The sequence below is a fragment of the Panulirus ornatus genome, chromosome 52, assembly GCF_036320965.1.
Source record: "Panulirus ornatus isolate Po-2019 chromosome 52, ASM3632096v1, whole genome shotgun sequence".
Classification (NCBI taxonomy): domain Eukaryota; kingdom Metazoa; phylum Arthropoda; class Malacostraca; order Decapoda; family Palinuridae; genus Panulirus; species Panulirus ornatus.
The window spans coordinates 12,999,043-13,019,219 of record NC_092275.1 but is presented as its reverse complement, the minus strand read 5'-3'; the positions used below and the strand labels follow the sequence as shown (position 1 = coordinate 13,019,219).

Sequence of the window (20,177 nt, the reverse complement as noted above, 5' to 3'; positions counted from 1 at the left end):
CACACTGCTCTTCCCCAATCTGATGCTCTGTACATGCCTTCACCTTCTCAATCAATACCCTCCCATATAATTTCCCAGGAATACTCAACAAATTTAAAGCTCTGTAATTTGAGCTCTCACTATTATCGTCAGTAAATAAAAAGAAATTCTATTCTTTCTGTTCTTTACTATAAATATGATACACATGAACATCGTCCATTAGTCTCTGATCAACTGCTATGCAACAACCAGTTGCCTGCTATTTATAATGTGATAGTAAAACAACACATATGCCTCCTCAGTTTTCTTATTTATTAATAAATGCTACTTAAAAGAGGGCTATTTTAACCATTCTTCTTTTATTAATAATAAAACAACCCAGCCCTATATATAAGGTTTATCATGGCAACATGACTTTACAAGTACCAAGAGTCTGGCTTTTACTCTGATTCCATGGCTTCTAGCTGTTTAATAGCATCCTTACTCTGTTCTAATTCTGCTTCCAAGTCTAATTTCTTGATGTCATTCTTCGCTCGTATTTCATCTGGTACCTGGATGGAAACATTTACAGTTAGTCACTTAAGTTTACTTATGAGACATGAAAACTTTTAACAAGCTTGTCATTCCTAAATGTTATCTGCTGTTGAAATGAAAGTTCTTTAATAGAGCTGAAAATTTAGTTTGAAGTAGTAAGACTGCGTAATAAAATTTTGGCTTATAAGCCAAGCACTGGAGCATCTAAGGCTATTCAGCACTCTTAATACAGTTTAGAATATTCTATCACAGAAATTAATTTTAACTCAACGAAATGGGCAATTTCAGTTTTGATGGAACAAGACGGGATGAATGAAAAGTATAGGAGAGAAAATAGCCTACATGTATTTGTCTTAGAGCTCAAGCTTGACCTCTGCAGCATGGTTATACCTACAGGGAAAGGAGAATCCCTGCTGCCACAGCTCAAGCCATCACTGCTCCACACAAACCCTACCACCACATTGAGGTCCATGTAGAACAGGGGTTTAAAGTAGGACGGAAACTTGAGCCAAGCTACAAACTATTGGCATGCTAAGTCTGGTGCAGCTGATGTGCTATACCGCAGTAAAAGCTGATAACAATCTATGCACTAGCTAGGGGAAGGATGAGGAGCTGGTCGAGTTGAGTGCTCTCTGCCCTGCCAAGGGATTAAACCTCATCCAGTGGATCTGAAGTCAGCAACATTAATCAGTTCGTACACCATTGGAACATATATTAAATCTACTTAAAAACAGTCAATGAAAAGCCACAAGGTACCTTGTATTAAGTTACAAAGAACCCCAGAGCCATATTCCCCATGGTTATCAATTAAGTTAAAATCCCCCTAACATATCTATGGACATGTCAAAGTTATTCCTTGTCAGTAGGGTCTTCATCTAATGTGTGTGTATCTATACTTGTGGTGTGATTTTAAAAAATATAGGTAGACAGATGCAATGATTATGATAGCATTAATATCCCTTCTAATTTGTGGGAAAAAGATAAAAGATTTTGGAAAACCTTATTTGCAAGAGAGAAGCACTTCCTCAAAGCCTTCATCTTTACACAGCTTAACTATGCCCTTTGCAGTTTTTAGATATAGTAGTTTTTTTTTTTTCTTGCTTTGTCGCTGTCTCCCGCGTTTGCGAGGTAGCGCAAGGAAACAGACGAAAGAAATGGCCCAACCCACCCCCATACACGTGTATATACATACGTCCACACACGCAAATATACATACCTACACAGCTTTCCATGGTTTACCCCAGACGCTTCACATGCCCTGATTCAATCCACTGACAGCACATCAACCCCGGCATACCACATCGATCCAATTCACTCTATTCCTTGCCCTCCTTTCACCCTCCTGCATGTTCAGGCCCCGATCACACAAAATCTTTTTCACTCCATCTTTCCACCTTCAATTTGGTCTCCCACTTCTCATTCCCTCCACCTCCGACACATATATCCTCTTAGTCAATCTTTCCTCACTCATTCTCTCCATGTGCCCAAACCATTTCAAAACACCCTCTTCTGCTCTCTCAACCACACTTTTTATTTCCACACATCTCTCTTACCCTTACGTTACTTACTCGATCAAACCACCTCACACCACACATTGTCCTCAAACATCTCATTTCCAGCACATCCATCCTCCTGCGCACAACTCTATCCATAGCCCACGCCTCGCAACCATACAACATTGTTGGAACCACTATTCCTTCAAACATACCCATTTTTCCTTTCCGAGATAATGTTCTCGACTTCCACACATTCTTCAAGGCTCCCAGGATTTTCGCCCCCTCCCCCACCCTATGATTCATTTCCACTTCCATGGTTCCATCCGCTGCCAGATGCACTCCCAGATATCTAAAACACTTTACTTCCTCCAGTTTTTCTCCATTCAAACTTACCTCCCAATTGACTTGACCCTCAACCCTACTGTACCTAATAACCTTGCTCTTATTCACATTTACTCTTAACTTTCTTCTTTCACACACTTTACCAAACTCAGTCACCAGCTTCTGCAGTTTCTCACATGAATCAGCCACCAGCGCTGTATCATCAGCGAACAACAACTGACTCACTTCCCAAGCTCTCTCATCCCCAACAGACTTCATACTTGCCCCTCTTTCCAAAACTCTTGCATTCACCTCCCTAACAACCCCATCCATAAACAAATTAAACAACCATGGAGACATCACACACCCCTGCCGCAAACCTACATTCACTGAGAACCAATCACTTTCCTCTCTTCCTACACGTACACATGCCTTACATCCTCGATAAAAACTTTTCACTGCTTCTAACAACTTGCCTCCCACACCATATATTCTTAATACCTTCTACAGAGCATCTCTGTAAGAATGTAAGCTATTTTCTCTGTAGGCTATTTTCTCTAAGAATGTAAGAAAGTAAATTCTCGATTAATATGGGTAAAACTGAAAGTTGATGGAGAGAGATGGGTGCATATTGGTGCATATGCACCTGGGCATGAGAAGAAAGATCATGAGAGGCAAGTGTTTTGGGAGCAGCTGAATGAGTGTGTTAGTGGTTTTGATGCACGAGACCAGGTCATAGTGATGGGTGATTTGAATGCAATGGTGAGTAATGTGGCAGTTGAGGGAATAATTGGTATACATGGGGTGTTCAGTGTTGTAAATGGAAATAGTGAAGAGCTTGTAGATTTATGTGCTGAAAAAGGACTGGTGATTGGGAATACCTGGTTTAAAAAGCGAGATATACATAAGTATACTTATGTAAGTAGGAGAGATGGCCAGAGAGCATTATTGGATTACGTGTTAATTGACAGGCGCACGAAAGAGAGACTTTTGGAGGTAAATGTGCTGAGAGGTGCAACTGGAGGGATGTCTGATCATTATCTTGTGGAGGCTAAGGTGAAGATTTGTATGGGTTTTCAGAAAAGAAGAGTGAATGTTGGGGTGAAGAGGGTGGTGAGAGTAAGTGAGCTTGGGAAGGAGACTTGTGTGAGGAAGTACCAGGAGAGACTGAGTACAGAATGGAAAAAGGTGAGAACAATGGAAGTAAGGGGAGTGGGGGAGGAATGGGATGTATTTAGGGAATCAGTGATGGATTGTGCAAAAGATGCTTGTGGCATGAGAAGAGTGGGAGGTGGGTTGATTAGAAAGGGTAGTGAGTGGTGGGATGAAGAAGTAAGAGTATTAGTGAAAGAGAAGAGAGAGGCATTTGAACGATTTTTGCATGGAAAAAATGCAATTGAGTGGGAGATGTATAAAAGAAAGAGACAGTAGGTCAAGAGAAAGGTGAAAAAGAGGGCAAATGAGAGTTGGGGTGAGAGAGTATCATTAAATTTTAGGGAGAATAAAAAGATGTTTTGGAAGGAGGTAAATAAAGTGCGTAAGACAAGGGAGCAAATGGGAACTTCAGTGAAGGGCGCAAATGGGGAGGTGATAACAAGTAGTGGTGATGTGAGCAGGAGATAGAGTGAGTATTTTGAAGGTTTGTTGAATGTGTTTGATGATAGAGTGGCAGATATAGGGTGTTTTGGTCGAGGTGGTGTGCAAAGTGAGAGGGTTATGGAAAATGATTTGGTAAACAGAGAAGAGGTAGTAAAAGCTTTGCGGAAGATGAAAGCCGGCAAGGCAGTAGGTTTGGATGGTATTGCAGTGGAATTTATTAAAAAAAAGGGGGTGACTGTATTATTGACTGGTTGATAAGGTTATTTAATGTATGTATGACTCATGGTGAGGTGCCTGAGGACTGGAAGAATGCGTGCATAGTGCCATTGTACAAAGGCAAAGGGGATAAGAGTGAGTGCTCAAATTACAGAGGTATAAGTTTGTTGAGTATTCCTGGTAAATTATATGGGAGGGTATTGATTGAGAGGGTGAAGGCATGTACAGAGTATCAGATTGGGGAAGAGCAGTGTGGTTTCAGAAGTGGTAGAGGATGTGTGGATCAGGTGTTTGCTTTGAAGAATGTATGTGAGAAATACTTAGAAAAGCAAATGGATTTGTATGTAGCATTTATGGATCTGGAGAAGGCATAGTAGTTATGTTTTAATAGTTATTTATTTATATTTATTATACTTTGTTGCTGTCTCCCGTGTTAGCAAGGTAGTGCAAGGAAACGCAAAAGAATGGCCCAAACCACCCACATACACATGTATATACATACTTGTTCACATAACATGTACATACTTGTCCACATACACATGTATATACATACACGTCCACACACGCACATATACATACCTATACAATTCAACATATCCATATACATACACAGACATATAAACACTTACATAATTCATACTTGTTGCCTTTATTTATTCCCGTCGCCACTCCGCCACACAAGAAATGACACCCCCTATCTCTGCATGTGCATGAGGTAGTGCTAGGAAAAGACAATAAAAGGCAAATTCATTCACACTCAGTCTCTAGCTGTCATGTATAATGTACCGAAACAACAGCTCCCTTTCCACATCTAGGCCCCACAAAACTTTCCATGGTTTACCGCAGATGCTTCAAATGCCCTGGTTCAATCCACTGACAGCACGTCAACCCCAGTATACCACATCGTTCCAATTCACTTAATTCCTTGTACGCCTTTCACCTTCCTAGAAAGCATGTTCAGGCCCCGATAGCTCAAAATCTTTTTCACTCCATCTTTCCACCTCCAATTTGGTCTCCCATTTCTCTTCAATCTCTCCACCTCTGACACACATATCCTCTTTGTCAATCTTTCCTCACTCATTCTCTCCATGTGACCAAACCATTTCAATACACCGTCTTCTGCTCTCTCAACCACACTCTTTATATTACCACATAACTCTCTTACCCTTTCATTACTTACTCGATCAAACCACCTCACACCACATATTGTCCTCAAACATCTCATTTCTAACACATCCACCCTCCTCCACACAACCCTATCTATAGCCCACGCCTCGCAACCATATAACATTGTTGGAACCACTTTTCTTCCAAACATACCCAGTTTTGCATTCCGAGATAACGTTCTCGCCTTCCACACATTCTTCAATGCTCCCAGAACCTTTGCCCCCCCCCCACCCCCCCACTCTGTGACTCACTCCTGCCACCATGGTTCCATCCACTGCCAAATCCACTTCCAGATATCTAAAATACTTCACTTCCTCTACTTTTTCTCCATTCAAACTTACCCCCCAACTGACTTGTCCCTCAGTCCTAACAAACCTCAAAACCTTGCTCTTATTCACATTTACTCTCGGCTTTCTTCTTTCACACACTTTACCTAACTCAGTCCCCAGCTTCTGCAGTTTGTCACCCGAATCAGCCACCAGCACTGTATCATCAGCGAACAACAACTGACTTGCTTCCCAAGCCCTCTCATCCACAACAGACTGCATACTTGCCCCTCTCCAAAACTCTTGTATTCACCTCCCTAACAACCCCATCCATAAACAAGTTAAACAATAATGGAGACATCATCCACCCCTACTGCAAGCCAACATTCACTGGGAACCAATCACTTTCCTCACTTCCTATTCGTACACGCCTTACATCCTTGATAAAACCTTTTCACTGCTTCTAGCAACTTGCTTCCCACACCATATACTCATAATACCTTCCAGAGAGCATCTCTGTCAACTCTAATTATATGCCTTCTCCAGATCCATAAATGCTACATACAAATCCATTTGCTTTTCTAAGTATTTCTCACATACATTCTTCAAAGCAAACACCTGATCTACACATCCTCTACCACTTCTGAAATCACAATGCTCTTCCCCAATCTGATGCTCTGTACATGCCTTCACCCTCTTGATCAATACCCTCCCATATAATTTCCCAGGAATACTCAACAAACTTATACCTCTGTAATTTTAACACATCTTTATCCCCTTTGCCTTTGTACAATGGCACTATGCATGCATTCTGCCAATCCTCAGGCACTTCACCATGAGCCATACATTTTTTGAATATCATTACCATCCAGTCAACAACACAGTCATCCCCTTTTTTAATAAATTCCACTGCAATGTCATCCAAACCCACCGCCTTCCTGGCTTTCATCTTCCACAAAGCTTTCATTACTTCTTCTCTGTTTAGCAAACCATTATCCCTGACCCTTTCACTTCACACACCACCTTGACCAAAACACCCTATAACTGCCACTCTATCATCTAACACATTCAACAAACCTTCAAAATACTCACTCCATCTCATTCTCACATCACCATTACTTGTTATTATCTCCCCATTAGCCCCTTCACAAATGTTCCCATTTGTTCTCTTGTCTTACGCATTTTATTTACCTCCTTCCAAAACATCTTTTTATTCTCCCTAAAATTTAATGATACTCTCTCACCCCAACTCTCATTTGCCCTCTTTTTCACCTCTTGTACCTTTCTCTTGACCTCTTGCCTTTCTTTTATACATCTCCCAGTCATTTGTAAAAATTGTCCAAATGCCTCTCTCTTCTCTCACTAATAATCTTACCTCTTCATCCCACCACTCACTACCCTTTCTAATCTGCCCACCTCCCATGCTTCTCATGCCACAAGCATCTTTTGCACAAGCCATCACTGCTTCCCTAAATACATCCCATTCCTCCCCCACTCCCCTTACGTCCTTTGCTCTCACCTTTTTCCATTCTGCACTCAGTCTCTCCTGGTACTTCCTCACACAAGTCTCCTTCCCAAGCTCCCTTACTCTCACTACTCTCTTCACCCCAACATTTTCTCTTCTTTTCTGAAAACCTCTACAAATCTTCACCTTCGCCTCTACAAAATAATGATCAGACATCCCTCCAGTTGCACCTCTCAGCACATTAACATCCAAAAGTCTCTCTTTCATGCGCCTATCAATTAACACATAATCCAATAACACTCTCTGGCCATCTCTCCTACTTACATACATATACTTATGTATATCTCTTTTTAAACCAGGTATTCCTAATTACCAGTCCTTTTTCAGCACACAAATCTACGAGCTCTTCACCATTTTCATTTACAACGCGGAACACCCCATGTACACCAATTATTCCCTCAACTGCCACATTACTCACCTTTTCATTCAAATCACCCATCACTATAATTCAGTCTCGTGCATCAAAACTGCTAACACACTCACTCGGCTGCTCCCAGGACACTAGCATCTCATGATATTTCTCCATCAACTTTCAGTTTTACCCATACCAATCTAGAGTTTACATATACACTCTATCACATACTCCCACAACTGCTTCAGAAGTAGTGCTGCTCCTTTCTTTGCTCTTGTCCTCTCACCAACCCATGACTTTACTCCTAAAACATTCCCAAACCACTCTTACCCTTTACCCTTGAGCTTCGTTTCCTCAAACACACTACCTATCTCTCCTTTTTTCTCATCTTGGTTACATCTACACACATTTAGACACCCCAATCTGAGCCTTGGAGGAGGATGAGCACTCCTCGCATGACTCCTGTTTCCTCTTTTAGAAATCTTTTGAAAGTTAAAATGCAAGGAGAGGAAGATTTCTAGCCCCCCTGCTTCCGTCCCCTTTAGTTGCCTTATATGACATGTGGGGAATGTGTGGGAATTTTTTTCCCCTATCCCCAGTTATATACTTAAATTCTAAAATACTGATAGTAATCACGTTATGCTTAATCTAAAGGCCACATAAAGTTATCACAACACAAAGTGGAGGGCTAAAGGGTCATTTGGCATGAGTTAATACGTGACACTGGACCTGCAGAACAATAGGAAAGAATACAGTTAGTTTGAGCTGGATAATGGAAGGAAAGTAAAAGACCAAATTTTCCTGAAATTATTCTGATGTGTTGTGATGTGTAAAATCATGATCACTCCCTAATCAGAACAATCATGAAGGCTAAATATTTAAAACTGTACCGGATACAGCTGAAAACATAGTTAACAAATTACTTTCTTTCATACTTGATTGCCATTTACCGCATTAGCAAGGTAGTGCTTGGAACAGAATTAAGAAAGGCCACATCCGTTTACATCCATTCTCTTGCTGTTGTGTAATGCAGTAAAACCACATCCAGGCCCCACAAATCTTTCCATGATTTATGCTGGACTCTTCACATGCCCTGGTTCAATTCACTGACAGCATGTCGACCCAGTATACCACATCGAACCAATTCGCTCTATCCCGTGCATGCCTTTTGCCCTCCTGCATGTTCAGGCCCAAATCACTCAAAATCAAAATCACTCCATATTTCCATTTCCAATTTGGTCTCCCTGTTCTTGTCCCCTCCTTTTCAAACACATATAACCTCTTGGTCAACCTTTCCTTACTCATTCTCTTTATATGTCCAAACCATTTCAATACACCCTCTTCTTCTCTCTCAACCACATACCACACATCTTTCTTACGCTTCCATTACTTATTTGATCAAACCACTTCACACTACATACTGTCCTCAGGCATTTTATTTCCAACACATCCATCCTCCTTCACCCAGCCTGAACTGTAGCCCATGCCCTGCATCTGTATAATATTGCTGAGACTGCTATTTCTTCAAACATACTCATTTTTGCCCTCCCAATTAACGTTCTCTCTCCACACATTTTGCAGTGTTTCCAAAACCTTTGCTCCCTCCCCTATCTTATGACTTGCTTCTGCTTTCATGGTTCCATTTGCTGCCCTGTCCACTCCAAGATATCTAAAAAACCTCACTTCCTCCAGTTTTTCTCCACTGAAACTAGCATCCCAACTACTTGTCCCTAAACGTTGTTGAACATAATTACCTTGATTTTATTCACATTTAATCTTAACTTTCTTCTTTCACACACTCTTCCAAACTCAGTCACAAACTTCTGTAGTTTCTTATTCAAATCTGCCACCAAAGCTGTAATCATCACTGAACAACAACTGACTCATCCCTCTCATCCCCCACAGATTGCATACTCACCCCTCTCCAAAACTCTTGCATTTACCTCCCTAACCATCAAATCCATAAACAAATTGAACCTCCATGGAGATATCACACAGCCCTGCCCCAGAACAACCTTCTCGTAAAAACTCTCCTCTCTTCCTACGTGTACACATGCTTTACGCTTTACACGCTTGATAAGAACTTTTTACTGCCTCTAGCAGCTTTCCTTCCACACCGTATATTCTTAAGACATTCAGCAAAGTATCTCTATTAACCATATGATATGCCTTCTCCAGATCCATGAAAGCTAATTACAAATCCATTACTTATTATTTTTATAATACATAGTCGCTGTCAACTGCATTAGCGAGGTAGCGCAAGGAAACAGATGAAAGAAAGGCCCAACCCACCCACATGCACATGCATATACATAAATGCCCACACACACACATATACATACCTATACATTTCAACGTATACATACATATACATTTTTATCATTATTATTACACTTTGTCGCCGTCTCCTGCGTTAGCGAGGTAGCGCAAGGAAACAGACGAAAGAATGGCCCAACCTACCCTCATACACATGTATATACATACACGTCCACACATGCACATATAATCATACCTATACATCTCAACGTATACATATATGTACATACAGATATATACACATGTACATAATTCATACTGTCTGCCCTTATTCATTCACGCTGCCACACATGAAATGGCAACCCCCTCCCCCCGCATGTGCACGCAGTAATGCTAGGAAGACAACAAAGGCCACATTTGTTCACACTCAGTCTCTTGCTGTCATGTATAATGCACCGAAACCACAGCTCCCTTTCCACATCCAATCCCCACAAAACTTTCCATGGTTTACCCCAGACGCTTCACATGCCCTGGTTCAATCCACTGACTGCACGTCAACCCCGGTATACCACATTGTTCCAATTCACTCTATTCCTTGCACGCCTTTCACCCTCCTGTATGTTCAGGCCCTGATCACCCAAAATCTTTTTCACTCCATCCTTCCACCTCTTATTTGGTCTCCTACAGCTCCCTTTCCACATCTAGGCCCCACAAAACTTTCCACGATTTACCTCAGATGCTTCACATGCCCTGGTTCAATTCACTGACAGCATGTCCACTCCGGTATACCACATCGTTCCAATTCACTCTATTCCTTAAGCGCCTTTCACCCTCCTGTGTGTTCAGGCCCCGATCGCTCAAAATCTTTTTCACTCCATCCTTCCACCTCCAATTTGATCTCCCACTTCTTGTTCCTTCCACCTCTGACACATATATCCTCACTCATTCTCTCCATGTGACCAAACCATTTCAACACACTCTCTTCTACTCTCTCGACCACACTCTTTTTATTACCACACATCTCTTACCATTTCATTACTTACTTGATTAAACCACCTCACACCACATACTGTCCTCAAACATTTCATTTCCAACACATCCACCCCCCTCCATATAGCCCTATCTATAGCCCATGCCTCGCAAGCATATAACATTGTTGTAACCACTATTCCTTCCAACATGCCCATGCTCTCCGGGATAACGTTCTCTCCTTCCACACATTCTTCAATGCTCCCAGAACCTTCGCCCCCTCCCCCACCCTGTGACTCACTTCCACTTCCATGGTTCCATCCGCTGCTAAATCCACTCCCAGATATCTAAAACACTTCACTTCCTCCAGTTTTCCTCCATTGAAACTTACCTCCCAATTTACTTGTCCCTCAACCTTACTGAACCTAACCTTGCTCTTATTTGCATTACTATAATGGATATAACTTAATTAGGATAAATTGGGAGCACTTAACTACAGGCATTGAAGTTTCAATTTACATGAAAACTACAACCAAATAATGACCAGCTGTCACCTTTAAACAGGCCCCAAAATAATATATCCTCTGTTCTCACAAAAGAACACCATCATAGTCAGAAGTAGGGAAAAGGATTATCCCAAAACATTTTGATCATTTGTCAAAGAAATACTATCAGAATCAAAGAAAGTAACGAAATTTCAATTTAAAATGCTTGTACTCCTGCTAAGTGTGGTGATACTCTCTAGGTTGCATTACTGGCATGATCTGTAAGGTAGTTTAGTTCATTTCTGGTCTGGCTGTGATAATGGATAGCATATTGTGGATTTGTCAGGGTAGTCTTCAGTCATTGTTGCCTTTGCTGCTATGATTCAGAATGTTGTTCTGGCTACTGTGAATACTCTGACTAGCTATGCTTTTTGTGATTTAGCTCATGTCCTAATATTACAAAATTGCTTAAATGGGAACTGAATTATATTATGGATGTGCCAAGAATATGTTATGAAATTCTACATTTACTTCATTCAAAACTAACAAATGAATTGCTGTCACTGTATTTATTTCTCATAATCAAATAGAAAGAAAAACCTTGAGCTGAAAGACAAAATTTTGTACCTTATTGTAGTTTGCTTTTGTCATCTCACTCTGAAGACTTTTCAGCCTGTCTTCTGCATCCTCAATTCTCTTCTGGATTTTCTCTTTGCATTTACTCAAGTTTATTAAACCCTGGAAGGAAAATAAAATGCAATGAGTATTGTAAATCCTTGTACTGTGAATGTATAAATGAGGGTACATATATTCAATGAATAAATATCCTAGTTCTCCACCTGGAATTATCTATACATGTACCTCTATCATGATTAAGTCTACTTTTACGTGGAATGCATCAGATGTGTAAAGCTTCTTGGTTTACTTTCAAATGTACTTGATTCAGGTCCAGTGTGCTTCCAGGTGAGGGTGGGTCTGTTGCAGAGGTGTGAGATGTCACCTTGGTAGTTTAAATTTGTTGATGGATGGGGTGGTGAGGGAGGTTAATGCATGGGTGGAGAGGGTCTGGGAGGTGAGTCATTTGATGTTTGTGGATGGCCAGTGCTGGTGAAAGATTCAAGTGAGAAACTGTAGAAACTGGTCTCTACGTTTGGGAGAGGTTTTAAAGGAGAAAGTCGAGAGTAAAAGTAAGGTTATAAGGTTTAGTAGCACACAGAGACATGATGTTTCATGTGTGTGAATGGAGAGACCTTAGAGAAAACTGAGTATTTTAAATACCTGGAAGAAGATATGGCAGTAAATGGAACCATGGAAGTGTAAATGAGTCATACAGGGGGTGAAGGTTCTAGGAGCACTGAGTAATGTGTGGAAAGAGAGATTACAATCTGGGATGACAAATACGGGTATGTTTGAAGGTACGGTAGTCCCAATAGTGCTGTATGCATGCCGGGTATGGGCTGTAAATAAGAATGCATAGAAGAGGGAGAATCTGTTGGAAATGAAATATCTGAGGACAATATGTGGAGTTTGTCATAGGAGAGACTAAAAAGGGTGGGAGGCTGGTACTTTCCCCCTCATGTATTTTAATTTCTAAAAGATGGGAATGGAACAAAAAAGCCAACTGAGGAGAGCTCATCCTCCTTGAAAGCTCATGCTGAAGTGCCTAAATGTGTGCAGATGTAAACAAGATGAGAGGAAAGGAGAGATAATTTGTATGTTTGAGAAAAGGAAACTGAATGTTCTAGGAATGACTGAAACAAAGCTCAAGGGTAAGGAGAAAGAACAGTTTGGGAATATCTTAGGGGTAACATCAGGGTTTAGTGAGAGGATGAGTGCTAAGGAAGAGGTAACACTATTGTTGAAGCAGGAGTTACAAAGTGTGTGAAAGAATATAAGGAAGTGAGCTCCTGACTGATGTGGTTAAAATGGAAGCTGATTAAGTGAGAAGGGTGATTAGTGTTTATGCACTTGGCCACATTAAGAAAGAGATTGAAAGGCAAGTGTTATAGGAGCAACAGAGTGAGTACAGCAGAAGTTTTGATTCAAAAGACTGAATAACTTTGATGGTTGATTTAAATATGAAGATAGTTGAGAATATAATTTGGAGGCAAGGGGTTTTCAGCGAGATGAATGGAAATGGGTACAGCTTATGGAGTTGTGTGCCAAAAACGGACTGGTAATTGACAATACCTATTTCAAAAAGAGGGTTACATACAAGTATATGTCAGTAAGTAAGAAAGAAGGTACATGGGTATTACTGGGTTACATACTAATTAATAGGCATGCAAAAGAGTAACTCTTGGATTTGAATGTGCTAAGAGGGGTAGCTGGTAGGATGTCTAATCATTTACCTGGTTGAGACAGAAGTGAAGATTTCTAAAGGTTTTCAGAAGAGAGGAAAGGATAAAGCTGAGAAGAGGGTGGTGAAAAGAAGAATGCCTAGAGAATGCCTAGACTTTTGTGAAGAAATACCAGGAGAGACTGAATGTACAATTGCAAAAGGGGAGAGTAAACTAAGCTTGAGGAATGGAAGGTATTTTGGGAAGCAGTGCTGCATGTGGGAAGTTGGCAGGTCAGAAAGGGTAGTGAGTGGGGGGATGATGATGTAAAATTGCCAGTGAAACAGAAAAGAGTTGCATGGGCAGTATTTAAAATGAAGGAGAGCAAGAGAAAGCAAAAGGATGTAAAAAAGGAATGTGCAGGGGCTGAAAAGAGGGCAAATGAGAATTGGGGTAAGCATCAGTTAACTTTGGGGAGAATTACATGTTTTGGAAAGAGGTTAACAGTGTATGAAAAACAAGAAAACAAATGGGAACATCTGTGAAGTGAGCAAATAAGGAAGTTGTAACAAGCATTGACGAGATGAAGAGAAGTTGGAGTAAGTACTTTGAAGAATTACTGTGTATTTGATGATGGGGTGGCAGCTGTAAGATGTTTGAGTTGAGAAGGTATGCAAAGTGATTGAACCATAGCAAGAGGTTTGGTGAAAAAGGATGGTGAAATCCCTAAATAAGATGAAATGTAGTATGGTGGGTGAGTAGATGGTGTTACAAATGAATTTCTTATGATGGAGGTAACTTTATTGTTTATTTGGACATTTACAATTTTCAGTATCTATATGGATCATGGTGAAATACCTGAAGATTGGCAGAATGCATGTATAGTGTTACTGTATGAAGGCAGGGATGACAAAAGTGACTGTTTGATTTACAGAGGTATAACTGGTTTGTTGAGTGTAACTGGTAAGCTACATGGATGAGTTGTGACTGAGAGGATAGCGACATGCAGAAAGTATCAGGCTGGGGAGGAACAATGCGGTTTCAGGAGTGGTTGCAGTTGTCTGATTCAGGTGCTTGCTTTGAAGAATGTGTAAGAAATACTTAGAGAAACAAGGATTTGTATGTGGCATTTATGGAAAGTGAAGAAAGCTATTAGAGGCAGAGAAGTTTTTAACTAGAAAGTAATGCATGTGTGCAATTGGGTAGAGAGAACAGTGAGTGGTTCCATGTGAAGGTGGGTCTGGGGCAAGGGTGTTTAATGTCCCCAAGGCTGTTTAATCTATTTATGAATGGGGAGATGAGGAGGAGGGGGGGTGAATGCAAGGGTTCTGAAGAAAGTAGCAGTTATGCAGGCTGCTGGGGGTGAGGGGAGAGTTATTGTTTGCTGATGATATGACACAGGTGGCAGATTCAAGTGAGAAACGGCAGAAGCTGGTATCTGAGTTTGGGAGAGAGTATGAAAGGACAAAGTTAAGACTAAATGTGAATAAAAACAAGGTTCAGTAGTGAAAAGAGAGAGGTTACCTGAAGTATGGGCTTGTATAAAGACACCTTAGAGGAAGTGAAGTGCTTTATATGGATATGGCAGCAAATGGAACCACTGGCACTGAAGTGAGCCATAGGGATGGGGGCAATGGACTTGGGTGCCCTGAGCAATGTGTGGAAGGAAAGATCACTGTGCTTAAGGGCAGACAGGTATGTTTGATGTACAGCAGTCCCATCAATGCTTTATGGATGAGAGGACAATATGCATCTGCAGTAAACCATGGAAAGGTCTGTGGGGCCTGGTTGTGGATAAGGAGCTGTGGTGTTGGTGCATTACACATCACAGCTAGAGAATGGATGTGAGTGGGTGTGGCCATTCTTCAGCTGTTTCCTGGCACTACCTCACTGATGCCAGGGGAGGCAATGCTATTTCCAGTGGGGAAGGGTGGCGCCAGGAATGGGTGAAGGCAAGCAAGCATGAACATGTACACGTATATATGTATAAGCATGTGTATGTATATCTGTATATGTATGTGTATATACGTATATATATGCGTATATGAGTGGATGGGTTTTTCTCTGTCTGTTTCCTGGTGCTGTCTCAGTGAAGTGGGAAACTGCAATCAAGAATAGTAATAACAGTATAATACACTTAAATCTAATACACTTACATGTCTGATACACATATCACAAATTTTAAGGACGATTAAAATTTTCTAACCTGCAATTTCATCCAAGCCACAGTATCTGCATTAACAGGTATGGGAACTGAGCCTTTTGGCTTCTCTGATGACACTATGACATTTGATGACACCGATAAGGTGGCAATATCCTGTACAAGAGACTCCAATGTTGCTTTGTTGACAGAACTCTCAGTCTGAAGGGTTACTGAAAATTATGAAAATTATTTTAAAAAACTTAGATGAAGTTTCTATGGATATGTAAGCACACTATATATTTATATTCTAATCAATGTAATAAACTATATAGTTATACTCTAATCAATGTAAAGCTCAGACAAATGGTATCTGGAAAAATCCTAAATCATTCAACATCATAATTGTTAAACTTTTCCATACACTATCCTTTCTGCTTCAAACACCTTTGTTCCCTACTTCAGTTTCTATGGATTCTTCACACAAATACAACCTTTTGTCTCAGCCCTTACAGCATTTATTCTAAATAAATGCTATACAAAGGTTTGTGGGGCCTGAACGTGGGTGTGGCCTTTCATCTGTTCCTGATGCTATCTCTAACACAAGAAACTGCAATCAAGATTGAAAAAAAATAGAGGGTCCCCGCTGAAAGATGCTCTGTAATATGTCGTTTAGCACAAATAGTCAGTTTACTGGGGGAACTAAATTGCTGTAAGTCAAACAGTTTCACATGAACGCCGTTTTCCATTGGAAAGAGAGGGGATTAACGTAATCTAAACCTTCATCCTGAGTGGGTGAGAAACATCTTTTGAGTGTCACGTGACATCACGCAGTGTTTCTCCCCACAACTTCCTCCTGCCCAGTATGTAAGCAATGCAGTGGATGTATGTTATGAGCACTCTGTGTTCTGATATACTGCATCATGTTACAGCCTCATAATTTTATAACCATGAGTGGAAAATCTAGAAGTTTGCAACAGGCAAAGTAATAGTGTAACTGATAAAGCCCAGTAGAAATTGAGATTAGGTTGCCAATACCGCACACCATCGTTTTACTTATGACCACCAATCACATTATTGTCAAGACAAACAAGATTATGGCTAAAGCAAAGCAGACAATGCAGCAAGCCCAACCAGTCCATAGTACATTTCTAACAATGATAAAACATGTCTTTTTTATTTCTTTTCATTGTTTGTATGTTACATTTATACATCTATAATGGGTTTATGAATATACAGTGCCCACAAGTGAATAGAGCACAAGTGAGACCGCTGCAATTATACTGATGCAAATAACTTTACCTCATCTAAAATAGTTATGGTGTCTGCCACTGAAGTTATCACCCTCTATTGAGCAGTGGCAACTACATGATATGCTGCCATATCATATGAGCGTGAACCAGTAGCAGTTTAGCTGTTGTAGGAGATGGGAATCCTTGCTGTGATCCACTCCTATGCCCTGGATTTTCTTTTCTTTTTTTCCCCCTCTTTTCAGACCTATACAACCTACTGTGGTTGAAAATATTCAACTTACAAGTGACAAAATAACTTCTATGGGTGCACTTTAAAAGGGATATAAGCTATTTAGTAAAATTTCTGATATTACTGGTTTGAGCTTGAGATCAATGCCAGGATGGGTGAAGAGATTTAATAATAAGAGGTGCCACTGGTACAGTGACCCATGTGAAATGCCTTTGGAAGCCCAGTAAAACCTCTCAACATTCTTAAACATCAAGAAAAAACATAGACTCCTCCGTGATGTGTTAGTAAGGACTGTGCAGTGCCACTTATATGAGGATCTTAAGTACCAGAGCTGCAGCCTGCATCCCAAACAACTCATAACCTGTAGGCACCAGAGGAAAAAGTCAGATTTTGCATGAAATATATAAGTGAGAGGGTTAGGGAAAATGATTTGGTAAACAGAGAAGAGGTAGTAAAAGCTTTGTGGAAGATGAAAGCCAGCAAGGCAGCAGGTTTGGATGGTACTGCAGTGGAATTTATTAAAAAAGGGGGTGACTGTATTATTGACTGGTTGGTAAGGTTATTTAATGTATGTATGACTCATGGTGAGGTGCCTGAGGATCGGTGGAATGCATGCATAGTGCCATTGTACAAAGGCAAAGGGGATAAGAGTGAGTGCTCAAATTTCAGAGATATAAGTTTGTTGAGTATTCCTGGTAAATTATACGGGAGGGTATTGATTGAGAGGGTGAAGGCATGTACAGAGCATCAGATTGGGGAAGAGCAGTGTGGTTTCAGAAGTGGTAGAGGATGCGTGGATCAGGTGTTTGCTTAGAAGAATGTATGTGAGAAATACTTAGAAAAGCAAATGGATTTGTATGTAGCATTTATGGATCTGGAGAAGGCATATGATAGAGTTGATAGAGATGCTCTGTGAAAGGTATTAAGAATATATGGTGTGGGGGGCAAGTTGTTAGAAGCAGTGAAAAGTTTTTATCGAGGATGTAAGGCATGTGTACGTGTAGGAAGAGAGGAAAGTGATTGGTTCTCAGTGAATGTAGGTTTGCGGCAGGGGTGTGTGATGTCTCCATGGTTGTTTAATTTGTTTATGGATGGGGTTGTTAGGGAGGTGAATGCAAGAGTTTTGGAAAGAGGGGCAAGTATGAAGTCTGTTGTGGATGAGAGAGCTTGGGAAGTGAGTCAGTTGTTGTTCGCTGATGATACAGCACTGGTGGCTGATTCATGTGAGAAACTGCAGAAGCTGGTGACTGAGTTTGGTAAAGTGTGTGAAAGAAGAAAGTTAAGAGTAAATGTGAATAAGAGCAAGGTTATTAGGTACAGTAGGGTTGAGGGTCAAGTCAATTGGGAGTTAAGTTTGAATGGAGAAAAACTGGAGGAAGTAAAGTGTTTTAAGATATCTGGGAGTGGATCTGGCAGTGGATGGAACCATGGAAGCGGAAGTGGATCATAGGGTGGGGGAGGGGGCGAAAATCCTGGGAGCCTTGAAGAATGTGTGGAAGTCGAGAACATTATCTCGGAAAGCAAAAATGGGTATGTTTGAAGGAATAGTGGTTCCAACAATGTTGTATGGTTGCGAGGCGTGGGCTATGGATAGAGTTGTGCGAAGGAGGGTGGATGTGCTGGAAATGAGATGTTTGAGGACAATGTGTGGTGTGAGGTGGTTTGATCGAGTAAGTAACGTAAGGGTAAGAGAGATGTGTGGAAATAAAAAGAGCGTGGTTGAGAGAGCAGAAGAGGGTGTTTTGAAATGGTTTGGGCACATGGAGAGAATGAGTGAGGAAAGATTGACCAAGAGGATATATGTGTCGGAGGTGGAGGGAACGAGGAGAAGTGGGAGACCAAATTGGAGGTGGAAAGATGGAGTGAAAAAGATTTTGTGTGATCGGGGCCTGAACATGCAGGAGGGTGAAAGGAGGGCAAGGAATAGAGTGAATTGGATCGATGTCGTATACCGGGGTTGAAGTGCTGTCAGTGGATTGAATCAGGGCATGTGAAGCGTCTGGGGTAAACCATGGAAAGCTGTATAGGTATGTATATTTGCGTGTGTGGACGTGTATGTATATACATGTGTATGGGGGTGGGTTGGGCCATTTCTTTCGTCTGTTTCCTTGCGCTACCTCGCAAACGCGGGAGACAGCGACAAAAAAAAGAAAAAAAAATATATTCTTTCGTCTGTTTCCTTGCGCTACCTCGCAAACGCGGGAGACAGCGACAAAAAAAAGAAAAAAAAAATATAGTGTTTCAATTTTTAAAAGGGGAAACAGGAGTCAAGCAGGGAGTGCTCATCCTCCTTGAAGGCTCAGATAAGGGTGCCTGGACATGTGTGGATGTAATCAAGATGAGAAGAAAGGATAGGTTATATGTTTGAGGAAAGAAACCTGGATGTTCTGGCTCTGAGTGAAATGAAGCTCAAGGGTAAAAGCAAAGAATGGTTTGGAAAAGTCTTGGGAGTAAAGTCAGGGGTTGGTGAGAAGATAAGAACTAAGGAAAGAGTAGCACTACTCCTGAAGCAGGAGTTAGGGAGTGTTTGATAGGGTGTAAGAAAGTAAATTCTAGATTGATGAGGGTACAACTGAAAGTGGATGGAGAAAGATGGGTGATTATTGGTGCTTATGCACCTGGTCATGAGAAGAAAGATAATGAGAAGCAAGTGACTTGGGAGCAGCTGAGTGAGTGTGTCAGCAGCTATAGTGCTTGAGACCAGGTATTAGTGATGGGTGGTTTAAATGGGAAGATGAGTAATATGGCAGGTGAGGATATAATTAGTGTACATGGATTATTCAGTGTTGTGAATGGAAATGGTGAAGAGCTTGTGAATTTGTGTGCTGAAAAAAGACTGGTGATAGGGAATTCCTGGTTTAAAAAGAGAGATATACATAAGTATACATATGTGAGTAGGAGAGATGGTCAAAGGGCATTATTGGATTATGTGTTAATTGATATGGATGAAAAAAGGAGACTTTTGGATGTTAATGTGCTGAGAGGGGCAGCTGCATGGATGTCTGATCACTATCTTGTGGAGGCGAAGGTGAAGATTTGTAGAGGTTTTCAAAAAAGAAGAGAGAATGTTGGGGAGAAGAGTGGTGAGAGTAAGTGAGCTTGGAAAGGAGA

At 40.9% G+C, this 20,177-nt stretch overlaps 1 protein-coding gene across 2 annotated transcripts in view; it reads right to left on the bottom strand.

Moving 5' to 3' along the window:
• Positions 1–270: 270 nt before the first annotated feature.
• The window catches only part of ValRS (Valyl-tRNA synthetase), a 134,988-nt gene continuing 115,081 nt past the window's right edge, over positions 271–20,177 (bottom strand). For both annotated transcript variants that reach the window (XM_071692200.1, XM_071692201.1), the window contains 3 exons: positions 15,651–15,817; positions 11,793–11,903; positions 271–530 (listed from right to left, as the gene is read on the bottom strand). In XM_071692200.1, the coding sequence (XP_071548301.1) occupies positions 420–530; positions 11,793–11,903; positions 15,651–15,817 (389 nt within the window). In that variant the 3' untranslated portion in view covers positions 271–419. The remainder of the gene's footprint in view (positions 531–11,792; positions 11,904–15,650; positions 15,818–20,177) is intronic.